Consider the following 27561-nt stretch of genomic DNA (forward strand, 5'->3'; position numbering starts at 1 on the left):
AGACAAGGGAATGTCTGGTTAGTGGAGCAGTCAGAACACATACAACATTTATCAATTAAGTTTGCCATCTTATATGGGTGTAATTCATGGCACCCCAAAACAATTACAATAGTAACATCAAAGATCACTGATCACAGATCACTTTAACAGATATAATAATAATGAAAATATTTTAAATATTGCAAAAGTTGGCAAAAATGTGAAACAGAAATGGGAGATGAGCACGTGTTGGAAAAATGGGGCCAACAGCCTTGCTCGACAGAGTTGCCACAAAACTTAGATTTGTAAAAAAAAAAAAAAAAAAAAAAATACAGTACCTGTGAAGCACAATAAAACAACATATGCCTTTAAAAACAAGTGTTAGGCCGGGCACGGTGGCTCATGCCTGTAATCCCAGCACTTTGGGAGGTCGAGGCAGGCGGATCACTTTGAGGTCAGGAATTCGAGACCATCCTGACCAACATGGTGAAACGCTGTTTCTACGAATAATACAAAAATTAGCCGGCTGTGGTGGCATACGCCTGTAGTCCCAGCTACCAGGGAGGCTGAGGCAGGAGAATTGCTTGAACCTGGGAGGCGGAGGTTGTAGTGAGCTGAATCGCACCACTGCACTCCAGCCTGGGCGACAGAGTGAAACTGTGTCTCAAACAAAAAAATAAATAAAAACAAATGTTGGTAAGAATGTGGAGAAACTGTAACCCTCATACATTCCTGGTAGGATTATAAAGTGATGTAGCCAATTTGTAAAACAGTGTGGTAGTTTTTTTAAAGGTTGAACACAGTTACCAAGCCCTGCATGGTGGCTCACACCTGCAATCCCAGCACTTTGGGAGGCCAAGGCAGGCATTTCACTTGAGGCCAGGAGTTCAAGACCAGCCTGGGCAACACAGCAAGACCATGTCTTGGCCGGGCGCGGTGGCTCAAGCCTGTAATCCCAGCACTTTGGGAGGCCGAGATGGGCGGATCACGAGGTCAGGAGATCGAGACCATCCTGGCTAACACGGTGAAACCTCGTCTCTACTAAAAATACAAAAACCTAGCCGGGCGAGGTGGCGGGCGCCTGTAGTCCCAGCTACTCCGGAGGCTGAGGCAGGAGAATGGCATAAACCCGGGAGGCGGAGCTTGCAGTGAGCTGAGATCCGGCCACTGCACTCCAGCCCGGGCGACAGAGCAAGACTCCGTCTCAAAAAAAAAAAAAAAAAAAAAAAAAAAAAAAAGACCATGTCTCTACAAATAGATTTTGTTTGTTTGCTTTTGAGACGGAGTTTTGCTCTTGTTGCCCAGGCTGGAGCACAATGGCACTATCTCGGCTCACTGCAACTTCTGACTGCCAGGTTCAAGTGATTCTCCTGCCTCAGTCTCCCACGTAGCTGGGGCTACAGGCATGCACCACCACCCGGCTAATTTTGTATTTTTAGTAGAGATGGTGTTTCACCATGTTGGTCAGGCTGGTCTCGAACTCCTGACTTTGGGTGATACACCCACCTCTGCCTCCCAAAGTGCTGGGATTACAGGCGTGAGCCACCACACCCGGCTTAAATAAAATTGTTTAAATTAGCTGGGTGCTTGGTATGTGTTTCTAGTTCCAGCTACTCAGGAGGCTGAGGCAGGAGGATCACCTGAGCCCAGGAGCTCAGTGCTGCAGTGAGCCATACTCGCACCACTGTACTCCAGCCTGGGTGATAGAGCAAGACCCTGTGTCAGAAAAAAAAAAAAAAAAAAGATAGTTACCATAAGAGATAGCAATTCCTCTCCTCACTATATGCCCATGAGAAATAAAAACATATGGCCAGCTGTGGTGGCTCATGCCTGTAATCCCAACATTTTGCGAGTCAAGGCAGCAAGATTGCTCGAGCCTGAGAGTTCCTCACCAGCCTGGGCAACACAGCAAGACCCTACATCTAAATAAAAAAAATACGGGCATGGTGGTGCATGACTGTAGTCCCAGCTACTTGGGAGGCTCAGGTGGGAGGATCACTTGGGCCCAGGAGTTCAAGGCTGCTGCTGTTGAGTTACGATTGCATCACTGCACTCCAGCCTGGGTGACAAAGAGAGACTGTGTCTCTCTTTTTTTTTTTTTTTTTTTTTTTTTGAGACGGAGTCTCGCTCTGTCGCCCAGGCTGAAGTGCAGTGGCGCGATCTCGGCTCACTGCAAGCTCCGCCTCCCGGGTTTACACCATTCTCCTGCCTCAGCCTCCCGAGTAGCTGGGACTACAGGCGCCCGCCATCTCGCCCGGCTAGTTTTTTGTATTTTTTAGTAGAGACGGGGTTTCACCGTGTAGACCAGGATGGTCTCGTATTTTTTAGTAGAGACGGGGTTTCACCGTGTAGACCAGGATGGTCTCGATCTCCTGACCTCGTGATCCACCCGTCTCGGCCTCCCAAAGTGCTGGGATTACAGGCTTGAGCCACCGCGCCCGGCCGAGACTGTGTCTCTTAAAAAAAAAAAAAAAAGAAAGAAAAAGAAATATGTCTACACAAAAACTTGTAAATGAATGTTCACAGTGGCATTATTTAAAATAACCAAAAAGTAGAAACAACTCAAATGTCCATCAACTGATGAACAGACAAATAAAACGTGATATATCAAGACAATGGAATATGATTCAGCGAAAAAAGAAATGAAGTACTGATACATGTTACAGCATAGATGAACCTTCAAATATGCTCAGTGAAAGCAGTAAGACACAAAAGACTACATATCGTATGATTCCATTTGCATAACATGTTTAGAATAGGCAAATCTATAGAGATGGAAAGAAGATTAGTAGTTGCCAAAGGCTGGGAGGGTTGGGGAGAAATGGGTAATGACTGCTAATGAGAACGGGGTTTCTTTTTGGAGCGATAAAAATGTTCTAAAATTGACTGAGGTGATGGTTTCACAACTTTGGATATACTAAAAATCACTGAATCATACACTTTACAAGAAGTAATTGTATGGTATGTGAATTAAATCAATGTTGTTTTTTTAAAAATAGAACAGATGAAAAATTCCCAGTAAGAAAAAAAATTAAAATACACTCATAGTCTCATCACTACTCAGAGATAATTATTGTTAATGATAATACAAAAATTTTCATTGCCTGTGGTCCCAGCTATTCAGGAAACTGAGGTGAGAGGATTGCTTGAGCCCAGGAGGTCAAGGCTGCAGTGAGCCATGATCGCACTACTGCACTCCAGACTTGCTGACAGAGCAAGACCTTGTCTCAGGAAAAACAAAAACAAAACAAAAACCAGGTATTTTTGAGTTTTGTTAACATATAGATAGATAATCCTATTTGTAGTCTAATAATCTGTTTTTCATTTATCATGAACTTTTTTTATGTTTGTATGATTTAATTAGAACAAGAAAGACATTCAGAATAGATTATCTTTAACATTCCAAAGAGATTTTTGTGTGATGAGAAAGAATTGTTATTTTTCTCTTTTGTTTTATGTGTTAAATATATTATCTTGCATATGGTTATTGTGAAAAAATCTATTTTTAAATTGCAGTATTGAATGGAAGTTACATGAGTTTTTACCTTCTCAATTATAATTGCTCTGTGAACTTTCACTTTGATCATTATGGACCCAGTTTGAATACCTGACTGATCAAGACTGCTACCTGATCTGTACATCTTTTGATTGCCTTACTTGGCTGAAAGGATGGTCTTGTAACTGTTGATGTTGGTTTTAGCTACTGATATTGTCACTCTGTCTCAAATGTAAAGTGTTTTTATTTTATTGTTCTTGTTGTTGTTTTATAATTTTTATTATATTTTCAGGGGTACATGTGCAGGTTTGTTACACAGGTGAACTTGTTATGGGAGTTTGTTGTACAGATTATTTCATCACCCAGGTATTAAGCCTAGTACCCATTAGTTATTTTTCCTGATCCTCTCCCTCCTCCCTGCCTCTATCCTCTGAAAGGTCCCAGTGTGAATTGTTCCCCTCTATGTGTCCATGTGTTCTCATCATTTAGCTCCCACTTATAAGTGAGAACATGAGGTATTTGGTTTTCTCTTCCTGCATTAGTTTGCTAAGGATAATGGCCTCCAGCTTCATCTATGTCCCTGCAAAGGACATAATCTTGCTCTTTTTTATAGCTGCACAGTACTTCATGGTATATATATAATGAACTTTCTATATCAATAAGCATTTATCCACAATATTTATTAAAACCTGGAGCCTATAATGCTTCAGTTGAAGCTTATTAAAAAACAAACAAACAAACAAAAAAAGGCTTAACTCCCTAATTTCGAGTCTAAGCAGTTTGCATATTACCTTTCAAATATATTTACCCCCTCCCAAAATTACATGCAAAGACTCTTAACCAGCATGTTCTCTGGAGATATGGTAAAGTTTTATCCATTTGATTACCTACATTTAATATTACATCTTAACAGACTCCTCATAAAAATTCTAGAGTGGATCCCTGAACGACATGGGTTTGAACTGCATGGGTCCACCTGTGCCTCTGCCACCCTTGAGACAACAAAACTGACCCGTCCTCTTCCTCAGTCTACTTGACATGAAGACAATGGGGATGAAGATCTTTATGATGACCCGCTTCCATTTAACAAACAGTAAAGATATTTTCTTTTCTTACGATTTTCTTTTTTAGAGACAGGGTCTCGCTCTGACACCCATGCTGGACTGCAGTGGTGTGATCATAGCTCACTGAAGCCTCGATTTGCTGGGTCCAAGTGATCCTCCCACCTTAACCTCCCAAGTAGCTGGGAAAACAGGCACACACCACAATGCCCGGCTAATTTTTTTTATTTTTTGTAGAGATGGAGTATTGCTTTACCCAAGCTTGTCTAGAACTCCTGGGCTTAAGTGATCCTCCCATCTTGGCCTCTCATCTTGGCCTCCCAAAGTGCTAGGATTACAGGCATGAGACACTGCACACGGCTGATAATTTCTTAACAACATTTTCTTTTCTCTCGCTTGCTTTATTATAAGAATACAGTGGCCGGGCGCGGTGGCTCAAGCCTGTAATCCCAGCACTTTGGGAGGCCGAGACGGGCGGATCAGAAGGTCAGGAGATCGAGACCATCCTGGCGAACACAGTGAAACCCCGTCTCTACTAAAAAATACAAAAAACTAGCCGGGCGAGGTGGCGGGCGCTTGTAGTCCCAGCTACTTGGGAGGCTGAGGCAGGAGAATGGCGGGAACCCGGGAGGGGAAGCTTGCAGTGAGCTGAGATCTGGCCACTGCACTCCAGCCTGGGTGACAGAGCAAGACTCCGCCTCAAAAAAAAAAAAAAAAAAAAAGAATACAGTATACAATACATATATCATATAAAATATGTGTGAATCAATTGTGTATGTTATTGGTAAGGCTTCTGGTCAACAGGATATTTAAGTTTTGGGGATGTCAAAAGTTACATGTGGATTTTCGACTACACTAGGAGTCGGCAGCCCTAACCCGGAAGTTGTTCAAGGCCAACTGTATTTCCTTTTTTGATTCAAAAAGTAACAAATTTGGGCACTTCCACAAAACACAAAAGGCAGTTCAAAAGTAAATTATTTATAATAAGCTAATTTTCTACAATGTTATACACAAAAATAAGAAAAGAAGGTTAGAGAAAGACAGGGAAACTCAAAACCAACTTTTGAGGATAATAACTAGAAATCCTAAAACATGGAGACATTAGTATGAGAAATAAACCTTTATATTACGTAAAAAGTCATTTTAAATTCTGTATCTCCCTTTAAAGTTTCATATTACCCAAATCAACCACACCTCATATCTGAATAAGCTTATTCAAACTTACTGTTTGAGCAGTTATGAAGCACAAAAGAGGGACCTGACCAAACTGTAAATAACAGTTCTCTCTCTCTCTCTCTCTCTCTCTTTTTTTTAAAGAGCCAGTGCAATGGCATGATTACAACTCACTGCAGTCTCAAACCCCTGGGCTCAAGCGATCCTCCCAGCTTAGCCTCCCAAGTAGCTAGGGCTACAGATAAGCACTATCATGCCTGACTAATTTATTTTTATTTTTTTTTATAGAGATAGGGGTCTCACTATGTTGCAAAGGCTGGTCTCAAACTACTGGACTTTAGTGATCCTCCTGCCTTAGCCTCCCAAATCGCTGGGATTACAGGGGTGAGCCACTCCCCAACCAGCAGTTCTCTTTCACATGTGCCAAGAGAAAAGGCTACAGAGAATTAACCTAGTTCCTGCCAAAATTGCTTTTAAAATAATTATAAATGACATAAAACTTAACTTTAAAAATGTGTTGAAACAAAACTAGGAGAATGTCAGGAAATTAAATGATAGCTTTACACCCTATCAAGGGCTTGTAAAAAAACTTTTCTCAAATAATAAACACTTGAGTCAACAAAGTGGTTACCTCTGGGAAGCAGGAAGGAGATGTGCATGGAAGGGGAACTGGAGGGCCCCCAAAGTCCTTGTTTCCCTCTGGTGACGGGTAAATGATGTTCGTTTTATTATTCTTCTAACCATACATAGACCTTGTAATACTCTGATGCATGGAATATTTCACAAGAATTATATTAAAAATGAAAACCTCCCTTGACTATTGTTCCTCCCGCTAACCATCACCCAATCTCTCTCCTTTTCAGTGAAGCATCCAGAAAGAGTTCCTGTTCCAGGCCTATACTCCCCTTCCCATTCACTCTGCTTCGGATAAATTCTGATTTTGACAATTACATAAATGCCCACCTGGATCCAGCCTCATTTTATTTCTCCTCCTCCCTCATCCTCCCCATTGGCACTTCAGCCTGAAACCACACCCCAGCAAGAAGCTCTACATACATGGATCCTCCTAGCCTTTACCCAAGCCACATGGTAAGCTCTTACACATTTTTCAACACACATCCTAAAAGGCCCTTCATGGTCAAGTGGCCCTCAACCTCCTATGGAACTGGAAGCTCCCCCTCTGGACTTCCAAATGTCACAAACTTGTCTCTATTGCGACACCTATCACACCAATGACTACGTGTTTACATGTTGTTATAGACAGAATTACATCTCCCTTAAATCTGAATGTTGGAACCTAACCCCCAGTGTGACTATATTTGGAAATAGGGATTTAAAGGAGGTAATTAAGATTAAATGAGGTCATAAGGGGAGGGCACTAATCCAATAAGCCTGGTGTCTTTATAAGAAGAGGATGACGGCCAGGCGCGATGGCTCAAGCCTATAATCCCAGTACTTTGGGAGGCCGAGACGGGCAGATCACGAGGTCAGGAGATCGAGACCATCCTGGCTAACACGGTGAAACCCCGTCTCTACTAAAACATACAAAAAACTAGCAGGGCGAGGTGGCGGACGCCTGCAGTCCCAGCTACTCGGGAGGCTGAGGCAGGAGAATGGCGTAAAAACCCGGGAGGTGGAGCTTGCAGTGAGCTGAGATCCGGCCACTGCACTCCAGCCTGGGCAACAGAGCGAGACTCCATCTTAAAAAAAAAAAAAAAAAAAAAAAAAAAGAGGATGAGATGTCAGGGGTGCCTGCTTACAGAGGAAAGGCCATGTGAGAACAAAGTAAGAAGGCAACTAGGCAGGCCAGGAAGAAGGGCCTCACCAAAAACCAACTCTGCCAGTGCCTTGGTCTTGTACTTCTAGCCTCCAGAACTATAAGAAAATTCTGTGGTTTAGTCTTCCCTAGTGTGTGGTATTATGTTACAGCAGCTTGAGCTGACTAATACACATGTCCATCTGCCCACCTGCCCCCATGTCCACGCTCTGTGAGCACCTAGTGAAATCAGTTCCTCTCTGTGTCTCCACTACCTAGCACGTATCTGATGCTTAAAGGATCCATGGATAGTTGCCTGAATGAATGGTTAGATGGACAGATGGATAGATGGAGAGACAAGCTCCCTGGATTCTACTAGATCCTAGCCATGGAATTGTAAAAGGCCTAACTTGTTTCGTTAAAAAATATCAATCTAGCAAAAGCCTACTTTCTTTGAGACAGTATTCATGACCAGGCTTACCTTTTAAAAATTGTTCTTTAAGTTATTTAAACAAACTATAGTACACCCATAAGATAACAGAAAAAGAGAAAACAACCCACATGTTCACCAGCTTATGAATGGATAAATAAAACACGGCCCATCCATAAAATGGAATTGTATTCAGCAATAAAAAAGAATGAAGTACTAAAACATGCTACAGTGTGGATGAGCCTTGAAAACACTAAGCTAAATGAAAGAAGCCAGTCAGAAAAGATCACATATTGTATGACTGCATTTGAATAAAATGTACAGTATAAAAAACTCAAGAGAGACAGGAGGTGAGGTGGTGTTACCAGAGGCTCAGGTGGAGGGGAGCGGGGTGGGAACAGAAGTGACTGCTAATAGGTATGAACTTTCTTTTATGGGGTGATGGGTATGTTCTAAAATTGATTATTAAAGAAAAAATATTAATTTTTAAAAGATTGGGCACTGTGGCTTATGCCTGTAATAACAACACCTTGAGAAGTTAAGGAGGGAGGATTACTTGAGGCTAGGAGCTCATGACAAGCCTGGACCAACATGGTGAGACCCCATCTCCATTATAAAAAAAGAAAAATGGATTCCATTGATTACGAGGAAACGAAAGAAAATACAAAATTAAGTATATATATATATATATATATATATATATATATATATATATATATATATGTTTTTGTTGTTGTTGTTTTTAAAACAGTTTCGCTGTGTTGCCCAGGCTGGAGTGCATTGGCATGATCTTGGCTCAATGCAACTCTGCCACCTGAGCTTAAGCCATTCTCCTGCCTCAGCTTCCCAAGTAGTTGGGACTACAGGTACCCGCACCACACCCAACTGATTTTATTTTGTATTGTTAGTAGAGACGGAGTCTCACCATGTTGACTAGGCTGGTCTCAAACCCAACCTCAAATGATCCACCTTCCTCGGCCTCCCAAAGTGCTGTAATTACAAGTGTGAGCCACCATGCCCAGCCAAAAAAATATTTTAAAAAGAAAAAAGAAAAAATTTCTTAAAAGAAAAAATATATTAATTTAAAATTGATGAAGGCCAGGCGCAGTAGCTCACGCCTGTGATCCCAGCACTTTGGGAAGCCAAGGTGGGTGGATGGCTTGAGGTAGGGAGCTCGAGACCAGCTTAGCTAACATGATGAAAACCTATCTCTACTAAAAATACAAAAAAAAGCTGGGTATGGTGGCTCACGGCTATAATTCCAGCTACTCAGGAGGCTGAGGCAGGAGAATCACTTGAACCTGTGAGGCAGAGGTTGCACTGAGCTGAGATCGTGCCACTGCACTCCAGCCTGGGCAACAGAGTGAGTGAGACTCCATATAAAAAAAAAAAAAAAGTTGATTTTGGTGATGTCTGCACAACTCTGTGAATATACAAAAAGTCCACTGAGTTTTATACTTTAAATGGATACATTATATGGTACATTAATTATATCTCAATAAAGCTATCAGAAAAAAATGAAATGGGGTACTCCATATGCAAAGCAATATTGTTAAAGGCATAAAACAGTATATACAGCATGCTATAATCTGTGTTTTAAAAAACATATACACAAAGAGAAGCATAGGTAAATATTTGGTTGTATAAGCATAAAATATCTTGGAAGAATCTTTTCATGAAATATCCTTTTATATTTTTGGAATTGCCTATTACAAATTAAATGTTTTACCATTCCAAAAAAAAAAAAAATTCCACCCTGCCATGAGTATCATCCTAATTATGCATGCCTATGTGCCATAGGTATACATAATGTTTCGTTAGACGTATAGAATCCAGGGACTGACAGAAGTCTTGAAGATTATCTACTACATTCATCTGCCCCAACATATAGATGAGAACAAAGGAGATTCATAAGGGTTGGCTGTCTAGTCTAGGGTTATGTCTCCTTTTTTTTGAGACAGGGTCTCACTCTGTCACTGTGAGTACTGTGGTGCCATCACAGCCCACTGCAGCCTTGAACTCCTGGGTTCAAGCAATACTCTCACCTCAGCCTCTCAGGGAGCTGAGACTTATGGCGCGCGCCATCACATCCAGCTAATGTTTTTATTTTTTGTAGAGACGGGTTCTCACCATGTTACCCAGGCTAATCTCAATCTCCTGGGCTCAAATGACCCTCCTGCCTCGGCCTCCCAAAATGCTGAGATTACAGGCATGAGGCACCACATCTAGCCAGGGTTACATCTCTGAGAAGCACTATGCTACAGTGCAGTTTCTCAGACTGAGCAATCACATGTCAACCTCATGATTTCTACCATAGCTGAACTACTATTCACTATATAGTTTTCTTTACTATAGAGTTCTTTACTATATAGTTTTCTTTAAAGTGACTTAGCTTTAAAAATTAATAGCTATAATTTTCATGAAATACAGCTTTGGTGTGCTAGATTTGTGTCTGTTTCACATCTACTTTGAAATAAATAGATAAAAAGTTTTTGTCTATCTAAAATGTCTATCTCATGAATCTCATTGTCTAATTCACATCTATCTCATGAATCTCAGTGTGGGAAATATTGCATAGAGAAAAGAGTATTTAATTAGCACACAAGGAAATCTACGTTTTCACCCTCATCCCCCAATAAACACTGTTTACTATCAAGCAGCTTCTTCTCCTGAACTCAGTCTCTTCATCTTTAAGAGAGGCCTAACTTTGGGAGGCCGAGGTGGGTGGATCACCTGAGGTCAGGAGTTCGAGACCAGCCTGCCAACACAGCAAAACTCCGTCTCTACTGAAAATACAAATATTAGCCAGCCACAGTGGTGCAAGCCTGTAGTCCCAGCTACTTGAGTTGGGAGGCTGAAGCAGGAGAATCACTTGAACCCAGGAGTCAGAGGTTGCAGTAAGCCGAGATTGTGCTATTGCACTCCAGCCTGGGCAACAGAGTGAGACTCTGTCTCAAAAAAATAAAACAAAATAAAAGAGAGAACTGGACTAAATGTCTTAAGGTCAGATTCAAGTTCCCTGACTCTAGGTTTCAGTGACGATCTACATTCCAGCTTTGCTACTGTCAATGAGTTGCCTAATGTTTCCAGTGTCCTTATCATATCTCCTGAGATGATTTTAAACCTTAGCTATAAAATACAGCCATGGGCTATAAAATATAGCACCCTCATAAAACAATGACTGGAAAGTAAATTGGAACAACCCTTCTGTTGTATTATTTGATAGTACCATATTTGTAGAAATTCCATACTAGGAATTTATTTGAAGGAAATAAGCAAAGATGTGCCAAATGTTTATGTACAGAGATCGTCATAACAGTATTTACTATAATAAACAATGGTTAACAACATACATGTCCAATAAAAATGTTTAATAACAATACAACTTTGGCCGGGCGCGGTGACTCACGCCTGTAATCCCAGTACTTTGTGAGGCCAAGGTGGGCAGATCACGAGGTCAGGAAATCGAGACCATCCTGGCTAACATGGTGAAACCCTGTCTCTACTAAAAATACAAAAAAATTAGCCAGGCATGGTGGCGGGTACCTGTAGTTCCAGCTACTTGGGAGGCTGAGGCAGGAGAACAGCACGAACCGGGGAGGTAGTGCTTGCAGTGAGCCGAGATCGCACCACTGTACTCCAGCCTAGGGGACAGAGCGAGACTCCGTCTCAAAAAATAATAAATAAATAAATAAATAAATAAATAAATAAATAAAACTATACAACTTTGATAAAATTAAACATCTTTTTTTTTGAGATGGAGTTCCACTCTTTTCACCTAGGCTGGAGTGCAAGGGTACCATCTCGGCTCACTGCAACCTATGCCTCCCAGATTCAAGTGATTCTCCTGCCTCAGCCTACCAAGTAGCTGGGATTACAAGCGCCCGCCACCATGCCTGGCTAATTTTTGTATTTTTAGTAGAGACAGGGTTTTGCCATGTTGGTCAGGCTGGTCTCAAACCTCTGGTGATTCACCCACCTCAGCCTTCCAAAGTGCTGGGATTACAGGCTTGAGCCACCCCGCCCAGCTTAAACATCATTTTTAAGACTGGTTAATGATGCATAAACATGCTCACTATAAATGAGAATAAAAAAGTAACCTATCATTTAGAATATGACAATTTATTTTTAGAATATAACCATTTTGCAAATACAAATGCAACAGAAATAAAAAAGAAAAATAAAAAAAGAATAAAAGAAAATGCACCCAAGGGTTAATTGTAATCATCTCTGTGTGGCAAGGCAGAATTATAAAGGATCTTAATTTACCTTTTTTATATTTGCATGAAATAGATATAGTTTCCTTCTCTTATAATAAATATGCTTTCCTTTTTTCCTTTTTTTTTTTTTTTTTTTTTTAGACAGGGTATCACTCTGTCACCCAACTTGGAGTGCAGTGGCACAATCTTGGCTCACTACAACCTCTGCATCCCGGGCTCAAGTGATTCTCCCACCTCAGGCTCCTGAGTAGCTGGGATCACAGGCGCGAGCCACCATGCCCAGCTAATTTCTTGTATTTTTGGTAGAGACGGGGGTTTCGCCATGTTGCCTAGGCTGGTCTTGAATTCCTGACCTCAAGTGATCTGCCCGCCTCAGTCCCCAAAGTGCTGGGATTAAAGGCATGAGTCATCATGCCAGGCCTACTCTCTTAGACTTTGGTTAACCTGACCCCAACCAGTATCAGTATCTGGGATTGTTTAATGTTACCTAACTACTTCAATATGTTGCATTAACAACATTTAGCAAGCAAGTCAAACAACCTTTTTTCTTTCTTTCTTTCTTTTTTTTTGAGATGGGGTCTTGCTCAAGCAGGAGTGCAGTGTTGCAATCTCGGCTCACAGCAACCTCCGCCTCCCAGGTTCAAGCGATTCTCCCACCTCAGCCTCCGGAGTAGCTAGGACCACAGGCGCCTGCCACGGCGCCCTGCTAATTGTTTTTGAATTTTTTATAGAGACGGAGTTTCATCATGTTGCCCAGGCTGGTCTAGAACTGCTGAGCTCAAGTGATCTGCCCACCTCAGCCTCCCAAAGTGCTGGGATTACAGGTGTGAACTGGTTACATAAATCATACTAGATTCTGAAAATACATACCTACAAAAACAGAATGAAATGGATGTATCCGTTTTCATGTGAAATATATCCCAGACATGAAGTGAAACCACACTGATGCAGTATATATACATAGTATAATCACATATTACATACAAGAAAAGACACACCTTGGCCGGGAGCGGTGGCTCATGCCTGTAATCCCAACACTTTGGGAGGCCGAGGTGGGTGGATCACGAGGTCAGGAGATGGAGACCAGCCTGGCTAACACAGTGAAACCCTCCTTCTACCAAAAATACAAAATTTAGCCCGGCGTGGTGACATGCCTCTGTAGTCCCAGCTACCAGGGGGGCTGAGACGGGAGAATTGCTTGAACCCAGGAGGCAGAGGTTGCAGTGAGCCGAGAGCACGCCACTGCACTCCAGCCTGGGCGACAGAGGAAGACTCCGTCTCAAAAAACAAACCAAAAAAAAGAAAAGAAAAGATACACGTATCTGTGCTTATAAAGTAAACCTTTCTAGAAGGAAACTCTGTTCCCCCCGCCCCCCGAAGAATGGGACTGAGGTAGGGAACGAAGGAGGGCGTTGTTTTTAATGCTATACACGTCTATCCTGTTTCTTATCCTTACAAAAAAAAAAAGAAAAGAAAGAAAAAGGCCTTGTGTAGGCATTATTTCTATATAGTAAATGGGTTTCAAAATGTTTCAAAACAGGTTCTATTTTGAAAAGTAAGGTCAACATTTTTTGAGAAAAAAACTCCCGCTATTGGCTTTTCAAAAACAACCTTCTTAAGAGAGAATTTACATACCACAAATTCACCCATTGTATAGTGTAGATTGTTAACTGGCTTTCGTGCTGAGCTGTAAGAATTCATTTGGCATGAGAAACAAAATATTTTATGTAACCACGCATAAGAATAGCCTTCGTGTCTACGAAATCTAGGGATATCAAAATTTGAGATAATTTTATGACTGCAACAAGGGTAAATTAATACTTGGCCTTCGGAATATGGGGGAAAGGTCAGAACTACAAGATCCCATAGAGCTTAACCACACCAAAAAAAAAAAAAAAAAAAAAAAAAAAAAGGAAAACAAGAAAGAAAGAAAGAAGAGAAGAGAACAAAACAAGCAAACTCTAACAGGGCTAATGGCAGTCTTCTAAATGCACCAGCACGTTGAATAAGCTGCAGCTCAGCTCGATGGACCCCCAAGAGTGGTTGCCACTGGGAAGACTAGTGCCTCTGAAACAAAGCCCGGTGGTTTCCTTTCACCTCTGAACTTCGAGCTTGACCTAACTTTCCAGTACCTTCCCCCGCTCCACCCTCCCATAACTCGCCCGAAGCGGCCCACGGAGGCCGGAGGTTTCGGGGCGCAGTCGCTCAGCAGCCAGAGGTCTCTGTCCCGGGCGGCGGGAGGGAAATGCCGCGCCCGCAGCCAGGGACTCGCGTGCCCAGCTTCGGCCCCCGCGCACGCAAAGTCCGACCTGGGTGACAGCGCACGGCCGGCCCTGGGCCCAGAGCTCCCACCTGTGCCCCGCAGCATGTTGTCCCGGAGCAGGTCCCCGCTGGAGAGGTGCTTCAGCTGGAAGTGTGTGGTGATGCGCGATGACACGGTGCCCTTGCCCGAGCCCGGGGCTCCCATGATCACCGCTCGCAGCAGCCGCGCGGACGCCCCCATGGCCGCAGACCGAGGCCCGCGCCGCGCGGGTACCAGGGCTTTGGCCTGGACTGCGCGCTCACCCGCTCCGCAGCCCGCGCCGGGCAGCTGGCAGCGCCGCTATCAGGCGGTTACTGCGGTTCCCAGGCGTTCCCGGAAGTGAGCCGACAGCCACTGGGGCAGCCCAGACAGCGACCGGACCCCGCGGCTGCTCCCGCCTCTCGGCTACCCCGGCGCACCCAGTCCCCGGCGCCTGGCCCCGCCCAGCCGCGCAAGCCGCGCCGCCTCTGCGCTCGCTCTGCCGCCCAGCTGCCACCTGCGCCTCTCCGCGGCCCCTCTCCACCGGCCGCTGGGCCCAGGTCTCTTCGGCGCCCCTCTGCACCCACCTCCACGCGCCCTCCACTCAGCTCAGATCTACCTCCGCGCCTCTCCGCGACTCCCGAACCCCGCGCCCTGTCCGGCCCAGTCCCAGCCGGATAGACCGCGCTCCCCTCTGTCCGAGCTTGGCAACTCCTGCGCGCCCCCTGCCCCCCGCCACCTGTAGTCGCCCCTCGGAGCCTCTTGCTTTCGGAATCCACCCGCACCCACCCCTCCAACAACCCTTTCGTAGTCCTGGCCCCTAGTCCATAGCAGGCGCTGCCCTACCCAGTCCCTGCGGGACACACCGCGCCCCCTTCCGTGCTCCCTTGACAACCCTTGTCCCCGCTCCACCTGGCGCCCACTCGAGTCCCCCCTCCCCTCTACTCCCTTGGACCGCCAGACCCCCCGCTTCTGCACCCACCCCCGCCTTTGCCCCTCCCTCCTTCCTCCTCTTCCTCTGCTGCCGAGGGCCCTCTCTTCCCACTCCCTCTCTGTGTAGAACCAGAGGGAGTGACCTTGAGCCGAGAGGGCCTACCTCATTTTACAGGAGAGGAAATCCAAGTTTCAATGAGTGAGATTCTTTTATAAATAGCATAAAAGAGTATGTGAAACTGTGCAGGCGGCTGTTGTAGATAGGCGGTCGGAAAAGCTTTGAAGAGATGGCATTTGTGCTGAGTACTTAATTAGAATGTGAAGAGAGAGACATAGGCCCTTCCTATGTCCAGTTTTAGGGGAAGGCCCTAAACTGGAGGTTTGGCATGTTTCAAGAATGGAAACAGAGGACAAACATTCGAGTGAGTATCATTTTGTCTGCAAAATGGGCATAGAGGATTAGAATGGAGGAGTTAAAATAATGTAGTACTTAGTGCAATGCCAGCTACAGGGTCAATGTTCAATAATGGTTGTTCATTTATTATCATTGCTTTGTGCTGTGACACTATGCGAAGGCTCTATGAAAATAAACACAGTTACCATTCTCCTCAGAGGTCCAGAACTGATTTCAAAGAAGATAGAAATGACTTCTGGGCGAGACAGTGAGTGAATCTTACTGAGTGAATGGATGGGAGATTTCAATAGATAGACAGCCTGGTACTTAGAAAAGACATTAGCCTTTACTTTCTGATGTGGGAAAAAAGAAAGAAAATACATACCTTCTACATTTTTTTTTCTTTGAGACAGAGTTTTGCTCTTGTTGCCCAGGCTAGAGTGCAATCGGCTCACCGCAACCTCCGCCTCCCGGGTTCAAGTGATTCTCCTGCCTCAATCTCCCAAGTAGCTGGGATTACAGGCACGTGCCACCACACCTGGCTAATTTTATATTTTTAGTAGAGACGGGATTTCTTCACGTTGGTCAGGCTGATCTGAAACTCCTGACCTGAGGTGATCCACCTGCCTCGGCTTTCCAAAGTGCTAGGATTACAGGTGTGAGCCACTGCGCCCTTCCTTGTTTTATTTTTTGTTTGTTTGAGACAGGGTCTTGTTTTGTCGCCCAGGCTGGAGTGCTGTGAAGCGATCTCAGCTCACTGCAACCTCTACTTCCCAGGTTCAAGTGATTCTCATGCCTCAGCTTCCCAAGTAGCTGGGATTACAGGCACCCGCCACCACACCCAGCTAATTTTTGTATTTTTAGTAGAGATGGGGTTTCATCATGTTGGCCAGGCTGATCTCAAACTCCTGCCCTCAAATGATCTGCCCGCCTTGACCTCTCCAAGTGCTGGGATTACAGGCTTGAGCCACCCCACTGTGCCCAGCCGAGCTCATACATACTCATTACTAAGCAAGAAATAATGAAAATAAATGAATTAAACATTGAATTAATGTAATTTGGAAAAGGACATCAAAATAACCCATGGAAAGCAGAGGAAGGGATGAAGTAAACAACATAAATGAAGGGATGAGAAAAACAGAACTAACTAAAGAATGAACCAGTCTGGACAAGTACAACTTATGCAATACTAGAAAATCTGAAGGTGTGGAGAAAGTACTTCTAATCTCCAAAGCTGGGAACATAGGAGGTTCTGGCTCCAAAAGAAACCGGAAAGAAATTCCTGGGGAAATTTGGTTTAGAAAAAAAAATGTTCAAACAAAAATAGCTGAGGAATCATCCTCTCATTGCAGGGGCAAAAAGCTGAGTGTCGTGGTCATATTAACAGGCCCACAAAACACCAATCAACTTTAGCTTTGTGAAAGGTTGCTGATTGCAAATGAGTAACTGCCAGTCTGTGAAATCTCCTGGCAACTGTGCCTGGCGTAGTCATTTCACCATTCACAGACATTTGTATGGATCTGTTCCTCACTGCCTACCTTGTTCCAACGGAAAAACACTGAGGTCAAATTCATTCAAATTCTAATTTAATGATCAAGTGTTTATACAGATTAGTTTGAAGCAAATAAAGCCCAGATGAGTGCTTTGTACATAGTAGGCACTCAATAGGTCTTTGTTGATTAAATACTAAGAATTACTTTTTGTCACTTTTGTTTGTTTGTTTTTGAGCTGGAGTCTCTGTCACCCAGGCTGATGCAGTAGCGCAATCTTGGCTCACTGCAACCTCTGCCTCCTGGATTCAAGAGATTGTCCTGCTTCAGCCTCCCAAGTAACTGGGACTACATGCCTGAACCATCATGCCCAGCTAATTTTTGTATTTTTATTTATTTATTTATTTATTTATTTATTTATTTATTTATTTATTTGAGACGGAGTCTCGCTCTGTCGCCCAGGCTGGAGTGCAGTGGCTGGATCTCAGCTCACTGCAAGCTCTGCCTCGTGGGTTTCCGCCATTCTCCTGCCTCAGCCTCCCGAGTAGCTGGGACTACAGGCGCCCACCACCTCGCCCGGCTAGTTTTTTTTGTATTTTTTAGTAGAGACGGGGTTTCACCGTGTTAGTCAGGATGGTCTCGATCTCCTGACCTAGTGATCCACCCGTCTCGGCCTCCCAAAGTGCTGGGATTACAGGCTTGAGCCACGGCGCCCGGCCTAATTTTTGTATTTTTAGTAGAGGTTTCGCCATTTTGGCCAGGCTGGTCTCGAACTCCTGACCTCAAATGATCCTCCTGCTTTGGCCTCCCAAACTGCTGGGATTACAGGTATGAGCCACCATGCATGCCCAGCCTTTGTCACATTGAAGACTGAAATGTTTAAGGGCTCTAGAATGTACAACTGAGGGGGAAATGATAGGCATGTGTCATGGGTTGAATTGTATTTCCCCAGGAGATATATTGAAGTCCTAACCCCCAGTACCTCAGAACATGACCTTACTTGCACATAGGGTCTTTGTAGACATAGTTAAGACAAGGTCATAGTGGAAGATGGTCAGCTCTTACTCCAATATGACCTGAAAACATAGGGGGAGAATGCCATGTGATGATGGAAGCAGATACTAGGCTTATACAGCTGCAAGCCAAGGAACACCAAAGATTGCTGGGGACACTAGAAGCCAAGAGAAAGACACAAAGCTGATTCTCCCCTGGGATCCTTGGGGAAGAATAACCCTGCTCTCACCTTGACTATGAATTGTAGCCACTAGAACTGTGAGAGAAAAACTTTCTATTGTTTCAAGCCCCCTAGTTTGTGGTAATTTGTTACTGTAGGTCTAGGGAACTAATACAGCTTGTTTCCAAGAAATATGTATATGTGTTTGTATGTTGCTTCACACTATGTGTTACCTAGATGAGAACAAAAGAATAGAAGGCTTCATGTTTGAGAAATAATTACTAGGATTGTAGTGATTGTAGTGAGACAAAGACAAGGAAGGTGCATCAGTTATCTACCACTAAAAAAAATCCACTCCAGGCCAGGCATGGTGGCTCACACCTGTAATCCCAGCAGTTTGGAAGGCCCAGACAGGAGGATCACTAGAGTCCAGGAGTTTGAGACCAGCCTGGGCAACATAATGACACCCCTTCTTTACAAAAAAAAAAAAAAGACGACGACGAAGAACATTAGCCAGTGTGGTGGTGTGCACCTGTGGTCCCAACTATTTGGGAAGCTGAAGTGGGAGGATTGCTTGAGCCTGGAAGGTTGAGGCTGTAGTGAACTGTGATCATACCACTGTACTCCAGCCTGGGCAACAGAGCAAGACCTTGTCTCAATAAATAAATAAATATCCTGGCCAGATGTGTTGACTCACACATGTAATACCAGCACTTTGGGAAGCCAAGATGAGTGGATCACTTAAGGTCAGGAGTTTGAGACCAGCCTGGCCAACATGGTGAAACCCCCGACTCTACTAAAAATAAAAAAATTAGCTGGGCGGGATGGCGTGTGCCTGTAGTCCCAGCTACTTGGGAGGCTGAGGCACGAGAATTGTTTGAACACTTGAACCGGGGAGGCAGAGGTTGCAGTGAACCAAGATCATGCCATTGCACTCCAGCCAGGGTGACAGAGTGAGACTCTGTCTCAAAAATAAATAAATAAACAAACAAACAAACAAAATTAGCTGGTCGTGGTGGTGCACACCTGTAATCCCAACTACTTAAGAGGCTGTGGCAGGAAAATCGCTTGAACCCGGGAAATGGAGGTTGCAGTGAGCCGAGATTGCACCATTGCACTCCAGCCTGGGCAACAGAGTGATATTCTGTCTCCAAAATAAAAAATAAAATAAATAAATATCTGGGGAAGAATGTTCTAGAGAGAAAAGAACAAATGCAAAGGCCCTGAGGGAGGAGTGTGCTGGAGTTTCCAAAGCCATTCTGCCTGGAACAGAGAGAGCAAGAAATGAAAGTTATTCAACAAGAAAGCTCAGGGAGGTAGTGAGGGTCCAGACCTTACACAGCCTAACAAACCACTGTGGCAAATGGTATTGTCCGAAGACAGCCACAACGCCCACTCCCAGTCCATAAGCTTATCTTTGACACTTCTCCAATCAAGAGGTGAGGTCCCTGTCCCCTCCACCTTTAACCGAACAGACTTCTGTGACTGTTTTGACCAATTGAGTATGGTGGAAGTGATATTATGTGACTTCCAAGGCTAAGTCATAAAAGACAAAGCAGCTTCTGATTTGTACATTAGGACACTCATTTTGGAAGCCTACAGCTGCCACATGGGGAATCTGACTGCCCCAAGGCCAAGAGGCTGTAAGGAAGTCCAGATTAACCCACATGGAGAAACCACTTAGGGACTTCCTGAGATGACAAGGAGAGAGTAGTGCTTTATTCCCTGGGTGTCCCAACTCTAGCCATCTGACTGCACTTGCATGAGATACCTCAAGCCAAAACTATCCAGCTGAGCCCTTCCGAAGTTCCTGAGCCACAGAAGCCGTGGGAGAAAATAAAGTGATCGTGGTGGTTTCAAGTAATAATGCAAGTGAGAGAGGATGATGACTTGGGCTTGCATGGTATAGGTGATGAGAGCTAGTTGGATTCTGAATACAAATATTTATTTTCCAGAAATAATCTCAAACTTATAGAAAAGTTGCAAATACAGTACAAAGATTCTTTTTTTCTGAGCCATTTGAGATGCCCCATCATTCTTGAATATTTTCATGTATGTTTCCTACAATGACATATTTGCATAACCACAATATAACTTTTAAAATAAGAAAAAAATCACATGACTAACATTTAATCAGATCTTATTCAATTTTCCCCAAATGTTCCACTAATATTCTTTATAACAGAAGTTATGAAATCATACAGTAAATTTTAGTTATGTGATTTTCAAAATCACACATTGCATTCAGTTTCCATGTCTTTATTCTCTTTCAGTTCTCTTTCAAGCTGGAGTAATTCCTTAGTCTTTCCTTGACTTTTATGACCTTGACACTCTTTGTTCATTTTTTTTTTTTTAACTTCCCATACTATACCGATGTAATGACCTTCACACTCTTGAAGATTATGGGAAGGTTATGTTGTAGAACACCGTCTCTTTATCTGATGTTTTCTCATGATTATATTCAGCTTATTCATCTTTGGTAGAGAATATTACAGAAGTAGTGCTGTGATTTTGTTATGTTCCATCAGAAGGCGTATGATTTTAATGTGTTGTATTATTGATGATGCTAACTTTGATCACCTAGTTAAGGTGGTGTCTGCAGGATCTCTCCACTGTAAAGTTACTCTTTTTCCATTTGTAATTGACAAGTGTTCTAGGCCCGGCACAGTGGCTCACGCCCATAATCCCAGCACCTTGGGGGACTGAGGAGGGAGGATTGCTTGAGCTCAGGAGTTTAAGATCAGCTGGGTAACAATTCAAAAAGATTAGCTGGGCATGGTGGCCCAGCCTATATTCTTAGCCTCTCAGGGAGTGGGTTGAGCAGGGTGCTGAGGTGGGAAGATTGCTTGAGCCCAGGAGGTCGAGGCTGCAGTGAGCTGTGATTGTACCACTGCATTACAGCCTGGGCAATGGAGTAAGACCCTGTCTTAAAAAAAAAAAAAAAAAAAAAAAAAAAGTATTCTGTGAGAGGGTAGTTGAAGTTCAGACTTTGTAAATACCTCGTCTTTCATCAAACTTCTAATTTACTATCTTACATTTATTTATATGGTTTCCTATTTTATTAAACAGGTTGTAAGCCCTTGTCATTATTACTTATTTTAATGTTCAAATCATTTAAGATTTCGCTAATGGAATCTCCTTCATGTCAGCTAGCATCTGTGTCCTTTTGGCATGTCCCCGTTACTCTTTGTGCACTTCTTTACTTTCTAGCATAAGAAGGTCCAGGTTCATCTTGTACTTCCTAGACCCAGCAACACACTGAAATGGCTGCGATCAACCATTTCTCTAAGAATCCCCAGTTCCCTTTAGTGGAATATGGAATTTAGAAATTCAGGCCTGTGCATTCAGTGTGCTCATTACTATTAATATGTTGCTGCTTTAAGGTCCTCTCAGAGGACAGAGCTAAGGAATATGTAAATATGTTTGTATTCATTTACACACATGTTTACATCTACATTTATTTCTATGTTTATCTATGTATTATTAAAGCCATGAGTTTACACTGATACCTTCAATTCTGATCTAATATTCTAGGATTTATTTTCATTTTTTCCCTTCCATCCTTCACTACAGTCCTAGTCTGGTCTTCTCCTCATACATTGAAGCCACCAATTTTTATTTTATTTTTTGAGAGACAAGAGTCTTACTCTGTCAGCCAGGCTGGAGAGCAGTGGCATGATCATACCTCACTGCAGCCTCGACCTCCTGGGCTCACGTGATCCTCCTGCTTCCGCCTCCCAAGTAGCTGGAACTACAGGCACATGACATCACTCCCAAATAATATTTATTTATTTATTTATTTATTTATTTATTATTTTTAGTAGAGACAGGGTCTTGCTATGTTGCCCGAGTTGGTCTCAAATACCTGGGCTTGAGGAATCCTCCCACCTCAGCTTCTCAAATATTGGGATTATAGGTGTGAACCACTACATTCAGTTGTCTTTTATTCTTATCTACCTAACACACGGTCACACATTGCTTCTGGATTTTGAGTTAGTGTCTCTAACAGACTCTCATGTCCTTCATGTATCCACATTTATGATCAGTCACCCTGTGTATACCCAACCTTCCATCACCACTGCCTACCCTTTCTCCATGCAGATGTCCTCCTCACCCCACTTGGGTTACAGAATTCCCTGCCAACCACTCATCAGCCCGATATGTGGACACTCTTATCTGGCTGGGGCTCTGACACTCTGCTGGACCAGACTACCCCCTCCACAGACATCCTTCTCACCACTTCTGGGCTCTGATCACAGGCCAGGCTGCTTATCGCTATGAGCATTCTACTCACCCTGTGCAGACTCCAAAACCCTGAGCCACACTGTACTGCCCTCTACATGGAGACATCTTCCTCACTCCAGTCAGACTCTGGTACTTGTGCCGGGTGGCTCTCCTCTGCAGATGCCCTCTTCTTGCATATATTTTAAATGTAGACCATACAGGAGTCCCTGGTGGATTCAATGGATTAAAGTGAAGGAAAAAAAGAGATTTCTCCTGAGCTACTGGGAGAATAGAATTGTCATTAACTGAGATTGGGAAGACTATAAGAAAAACAGGTTTGGGTGAAAATATTAGAGTTGTTTTGGAATAAGTCAACTTCAAGATGCCTGTTGGACATCCAGGCAGAGAAAATAAGGAAGCAGGCAGATGTATAAATTTTGACCACAGTGTAGAGGTCCAGACTGGAGATATAAATTTGAGAGTTGTCAATATGTTTAAATTTATGAGATGGTACAATCTCACTAGGGAGCAACTTTAGATAGAGAGAAGTCTGAAATCTGAGTTCTAAGGTTCTCCAACATTTTGAGGTTGGAAGATATGGAAGAAACATTGAAAAAGCTTGAAAGAGAGGGAGAGGCCAATTAAGAAGAAAATTGGGTGAGTATGATGTCATGGAAGTCAATTGAAGAAAGTGTTTCAAGAAGAATATGATTAAATGAGTCAAATTCTGCTGATAGGTAGGACTGAGAACTGATTGAAAATTACTTCTAGGCTGGGCACAGTGGCTCATGCCTATAACCCCAGTACTTTGGGAGGCCGAGGCGGGCAGATCACGAGGTCAGGAGTTTGAAACCAGCCTGGCCAGTATGGTGAAACCCTGTCTCCACTAAAAATACAAAAAATTAGCCAGGCCTGGTGGCGCCTGCCTGTAGTACCAGCTACTCGGGAGGCTGAGGCAGGAGAATCACTTGAACCCAGCAGACGGAGGTTGCAGTGAGCTGAGATCGTGCCACTGTACTCCAACCTGGGTGACAGAACGAGACTCCATCTCAAAAAAAAAGAAAATTACTTCTAGTTGTCAAAAAACCCCTTATGAAATAAATTACATATCATTTACAATTTATAGATTTAAAAAATGAGGATAATTTTGCCACAAATTCCGTAACTATGCAGCAGCTAAATTAGTGATTTCAAAATGTACTGGATGCATACAGGAAATGCTTTCTCTGAGGAGAAACTTCTGGGAGTAGAATTCAAATTATCCAGACAAGGGTGTTAGAGAAAAAAGAAAGATAAGGTCTAGACAAAAGTCAAGGAACAGAACAGAGAAGGTCGAACTCAGATACTACAATGTCATGTCTGTTAACACTTTGTAAAAGAAACAGAAGAGGGAGCCTTAGAGCTAAGACAATTGTATTAGGACGTTCACTTGGAAGGATAAATAAGAATATCTGAGAAAGCCCTAAGAAAGACGGACAATGAGGAAGCCTGTACAATAAGAAGATAATATTGACACATATCTTAGTCTATTCTGTGCTAGTATAACAAAATATTGAGAATAGATACTTTATAATGAAAAAGAAACATATTGGCTCACAGTTCTCAGCCAATCCAAGATCCAAGTGCTAGCATCTGGTGGGAGAGATGTCCAAGATCCAAGTGCTAGCATCTGGTGGGAGAGATGTCCAAGATCCAAGTGCTAGCATCTGGTGGGAGAGATGTCCAAGATCCAAGTGCTAGCATCTGGTGGGAGAGAAAGAGAAAGAGACCATGCCTGAAAGCCCCTTCATTAAGGCACTAAACCCACTCAGAAGGGTGGAGCCCCATGGCCCAAATACTTCCCAAAGATCCCACCTCCCAACACTGTCTCAATGGCATAAATTTCAACATAAGTTTTGATGGGGATAAATGTTCAAACCCATGGCAGCATGTGAATAAAACAGAATAGAAAAGCCAAAAATGTTTAAAAAATAAGAAAACTGAAAAATAAACTTAATGGCATCTGGAAGTCTATTAAGTGGTAAAGATGCCATCTCAAATCAACAGAGAAAAAGACCTTCTTAATAAATAGTCCTATGATAAATGGGTAGCCAGTGGAAGAAGATACAACCAGTCTTAGTCTCTTTTCTGTTGCTATATCAGAATACCTCAGACTGGGTAATTTATAAAGAAAATAAGTTTATTTAGCTCATGATTCTGGGGGCTGGGAAGTCTAAGAGCAGGGTGCCAGCATCTAGTAAGGGCCTTCCTACTACATCATAATATGACAGAGGGCATCACATGGGAAGAGAGGAAGAGCATGTCAACCTCTCAGGTCTCTCTTTTTCTTATAAAGCTACCAGTCCCATTATGGAGGCCCTACCCTGATGACTTTATCTAATCCTAATTACCTCCCAAAAGCCCCACATGCAAATGCCACCAATCTATAAATTTGGGAGTTACATTTCCAACACATGAAATTAGAAGGGCATGTTCAAACTGGAGCACCACCATATCTGTTTTTCCACTGTAAGATAAATTCCAATGAATCAGATATCTAATTTTTTGAAAGAAGTAAAGCTATATAAATGCTAGAAGAAAATATGATGAAATTTTTCTATAATCAAGAAATTGGGAAAACTTTTCTAACTCTTAATTCAATATCCAGATGCAATAAAGGAAAAGATCAACATTTGAAGTATACAAAACAACATTTTCACATAGCAAAAGACATCATAAGCAAAATGAAAAGATAAATGACAAACCGGGATATGATTTCCAATGTATGTCATAGGCAATGGGTGAATGTCCAGTGATGTGTTCTTCCCAGCAGTGGGGGTCAGGAGGGTGTTATTGGATTTGCCAATTTCCATAGAGTAAATACTCCCACCATAGCCAATGATAACTTGCCAATGTAACATCAGCTGCACTAATGCTACATCAGCGGGACTGCAAAATTCCTAAAAATTTAACAGTGAGCACTTGCAAGCTGTCACTAGCCACTGCTGCAAATATTCCTAATATATGATGGGCTTCTAAAGATGGAGAAGGGAAGGAGACCCATCCTATGGAAGATAGGCAAGAGATCCAAGCACTTGGCAGTTCACACACACACACACACACAAAAATGAAAATAAAGGACCTTTAAATATATGAAAAGATGTCAAATCTTACTACCTGTAAAATAAATGCAAATTAAAACTAAAATGAGATACCATTTTTCAACTATCAGATTGGGAAAAATCTCAAAGGTCGACAATATAATGTGTTTACAAGGCGGTGAGGAAGAAGGCACTCATATTTTGCTGGTGGGAATGCACAAAATTGTACCATCCATAAGGAGGGTGTCAGCCTTAAGAATGAAACAGGTAAAATTAGTATAAATCAAAAGTTTATTTGGGCCAAATTCGAGTACTTTAATCTGGGAAATATATGTTCAAGTTGCTCTGAAATATATGCTCCAATTAGCAGCAGTTACAAGTGGGTTTCCAAAGGCAAAAACGGGGTGGTTCCTAAATTGAACATGAACTATTGGTTGGCTATACGTTGTTTTTTATATTACTAATCCCAAGAGCATGAATATAATGGGTGAGGGTCACATAGCGCAATTTATGATAGCATTTTAGGTAATTTATCAGCTAGTCTGGAAACTACAAGGAAGGAAAGAAAAAACTAAATGCCTTTAAGCAGGCCGGGTGCAGTGGCTCGTGCCTGTAATACCAGTACTTGGGGAGGCTGAGGCAGATGGATCACTTGAAGGCAGGAGTTTGAGACTAGCCCGGCCCACAAGGTGAAACCCCATCTCTACTAAAAAATACAAAAATTAACCAGGTGTGGTGGTGTGCACCTGTAATTCCAGCTACTTGAGAGTCTGAGGCACAAGAATTGCTTAAACCCAGAAGGCAAAGGTTACAGTGAGTTGAGATAGTGTCACTGCACTCCAGTCTGGGTGACAGAGCAAGACTCCGTATCTAAAAAAAAAGAAAGAGAAAAAAAGAAAAAGAGAGAGAGAGAAAGAAAGAGAGAGAGAGAAAGAAAGAGAGAGAGAGAGAGAAAGAAAGAAAGAAAAGAAAAAAAAGAAAGAAAGAACAAAGAAAGAAAGAAGAAAAAGAAAGAAAGAAAAGAAAGAAAAGAAAGAAAGAAAAGGAAAGAGATGAGAGAAGAAGATATTAGTAGGATTTTTTGATGCGGAAATCCCGAATGAAAGTAAGAAGAAGCAATAAATTCCCCCCTAAATCCCCACTCAAAGAGACAGAAAGAAAGAAATAAGAACGAAAGAAAGAATAAGAAAAAAAATAACAAGAAAGAAAAAGAAAAACGAACAGAACGAAATTGCCTTATTTAAGCAGCTGCCTTGGTGAGGGAGAGGATGACACCTGGGAAGGGGGCAGGCCTGTGATTGAAGACTCGTTCTTTTTTTTTTTTTTTTTTTTTCCTTTTCTTTTCAAGTCAGAGCCTCACTATGTCACCCAGGCTGGAGTGCACAGGTGCGATGTTGGCTCACTGTAACCTCCGCCGCCTGGGTTCAAGCGATTCTCCTACCTCAGCCTCCAGAGTAGCTGGGATTACAGGCACCTGCCACCACACCCAGCTAATTTTTGTATTTTTAGCGAAGACAGGGGTTTCACCATGTTGGCCAGGCTAGTCTTGAACTCCTGACTTCAGGTGATCCACCTGCCTTGGCCTCCCAAAGTGCTGGGATTACAGGCGTGAGCCACCATGCCCGGCCTGGTGCAATGGCGCGATCTCGGCTCACTGCAACCTCGGCCTCCTGGCCTAATAAATTTTGCATACTTCACATTCTTCAGACTGCTCTGAGCTACTTTTCTTTCTCAAGGGAAATTTGGCAATATCTAGCAAAATTTTATATACCATTTGTCAATTGATCCATCTATCTCAAAAATACAAAAAGACATATATAGAAAGTTATTCAGTGAGCACTACTTTTAATAGTAAGAGACCAGAAACATC

At 42.9% G+C, this 27561-nt stretch overlaps 1 protein-coding gene across 1 annotated transcript in view; it reads right to left on the minus strand.

Annotated features, from left to right (window-relative positions):
• The window catches only part of AK3 (adenylate kinase 3), a 32623-nt gene extending 17772 nt beyond the window's left edge, over positions 1-14851 (minus strand). Inside the window, exon 1 of the mRNA XM_030919878.1 lies at positions 14468-14851. Coding sequence (XP_030775738.1) covers positions 14468-14618 — 151 coding nt within the window. The 5' untranslated portion in view covers positions 14619-14851. The remainder of the gene's footprint in view (positions 1-14467) is intronic.
• Between the last annotated feature and the right edge of the window lie 12710 nt (positions 14852-27561).

The sequence above is a fragment of the Rhinopithecus roxellana genome, chromosome 16, assembly GCF_007565055.1.
Source record: "Rhinopithecus roxellana isolate Shanxi Qingling chromosome 16, ASM756505v1, whole genome shotgun sequence".
Taxonomy (NCBI): domain Eukaryota; kingdom Metazoa; phylum Chordata; class Mammalia; order Primates; family Cercopithecidae; genus Rhinopithecus; species Rhinopithecus roxellana.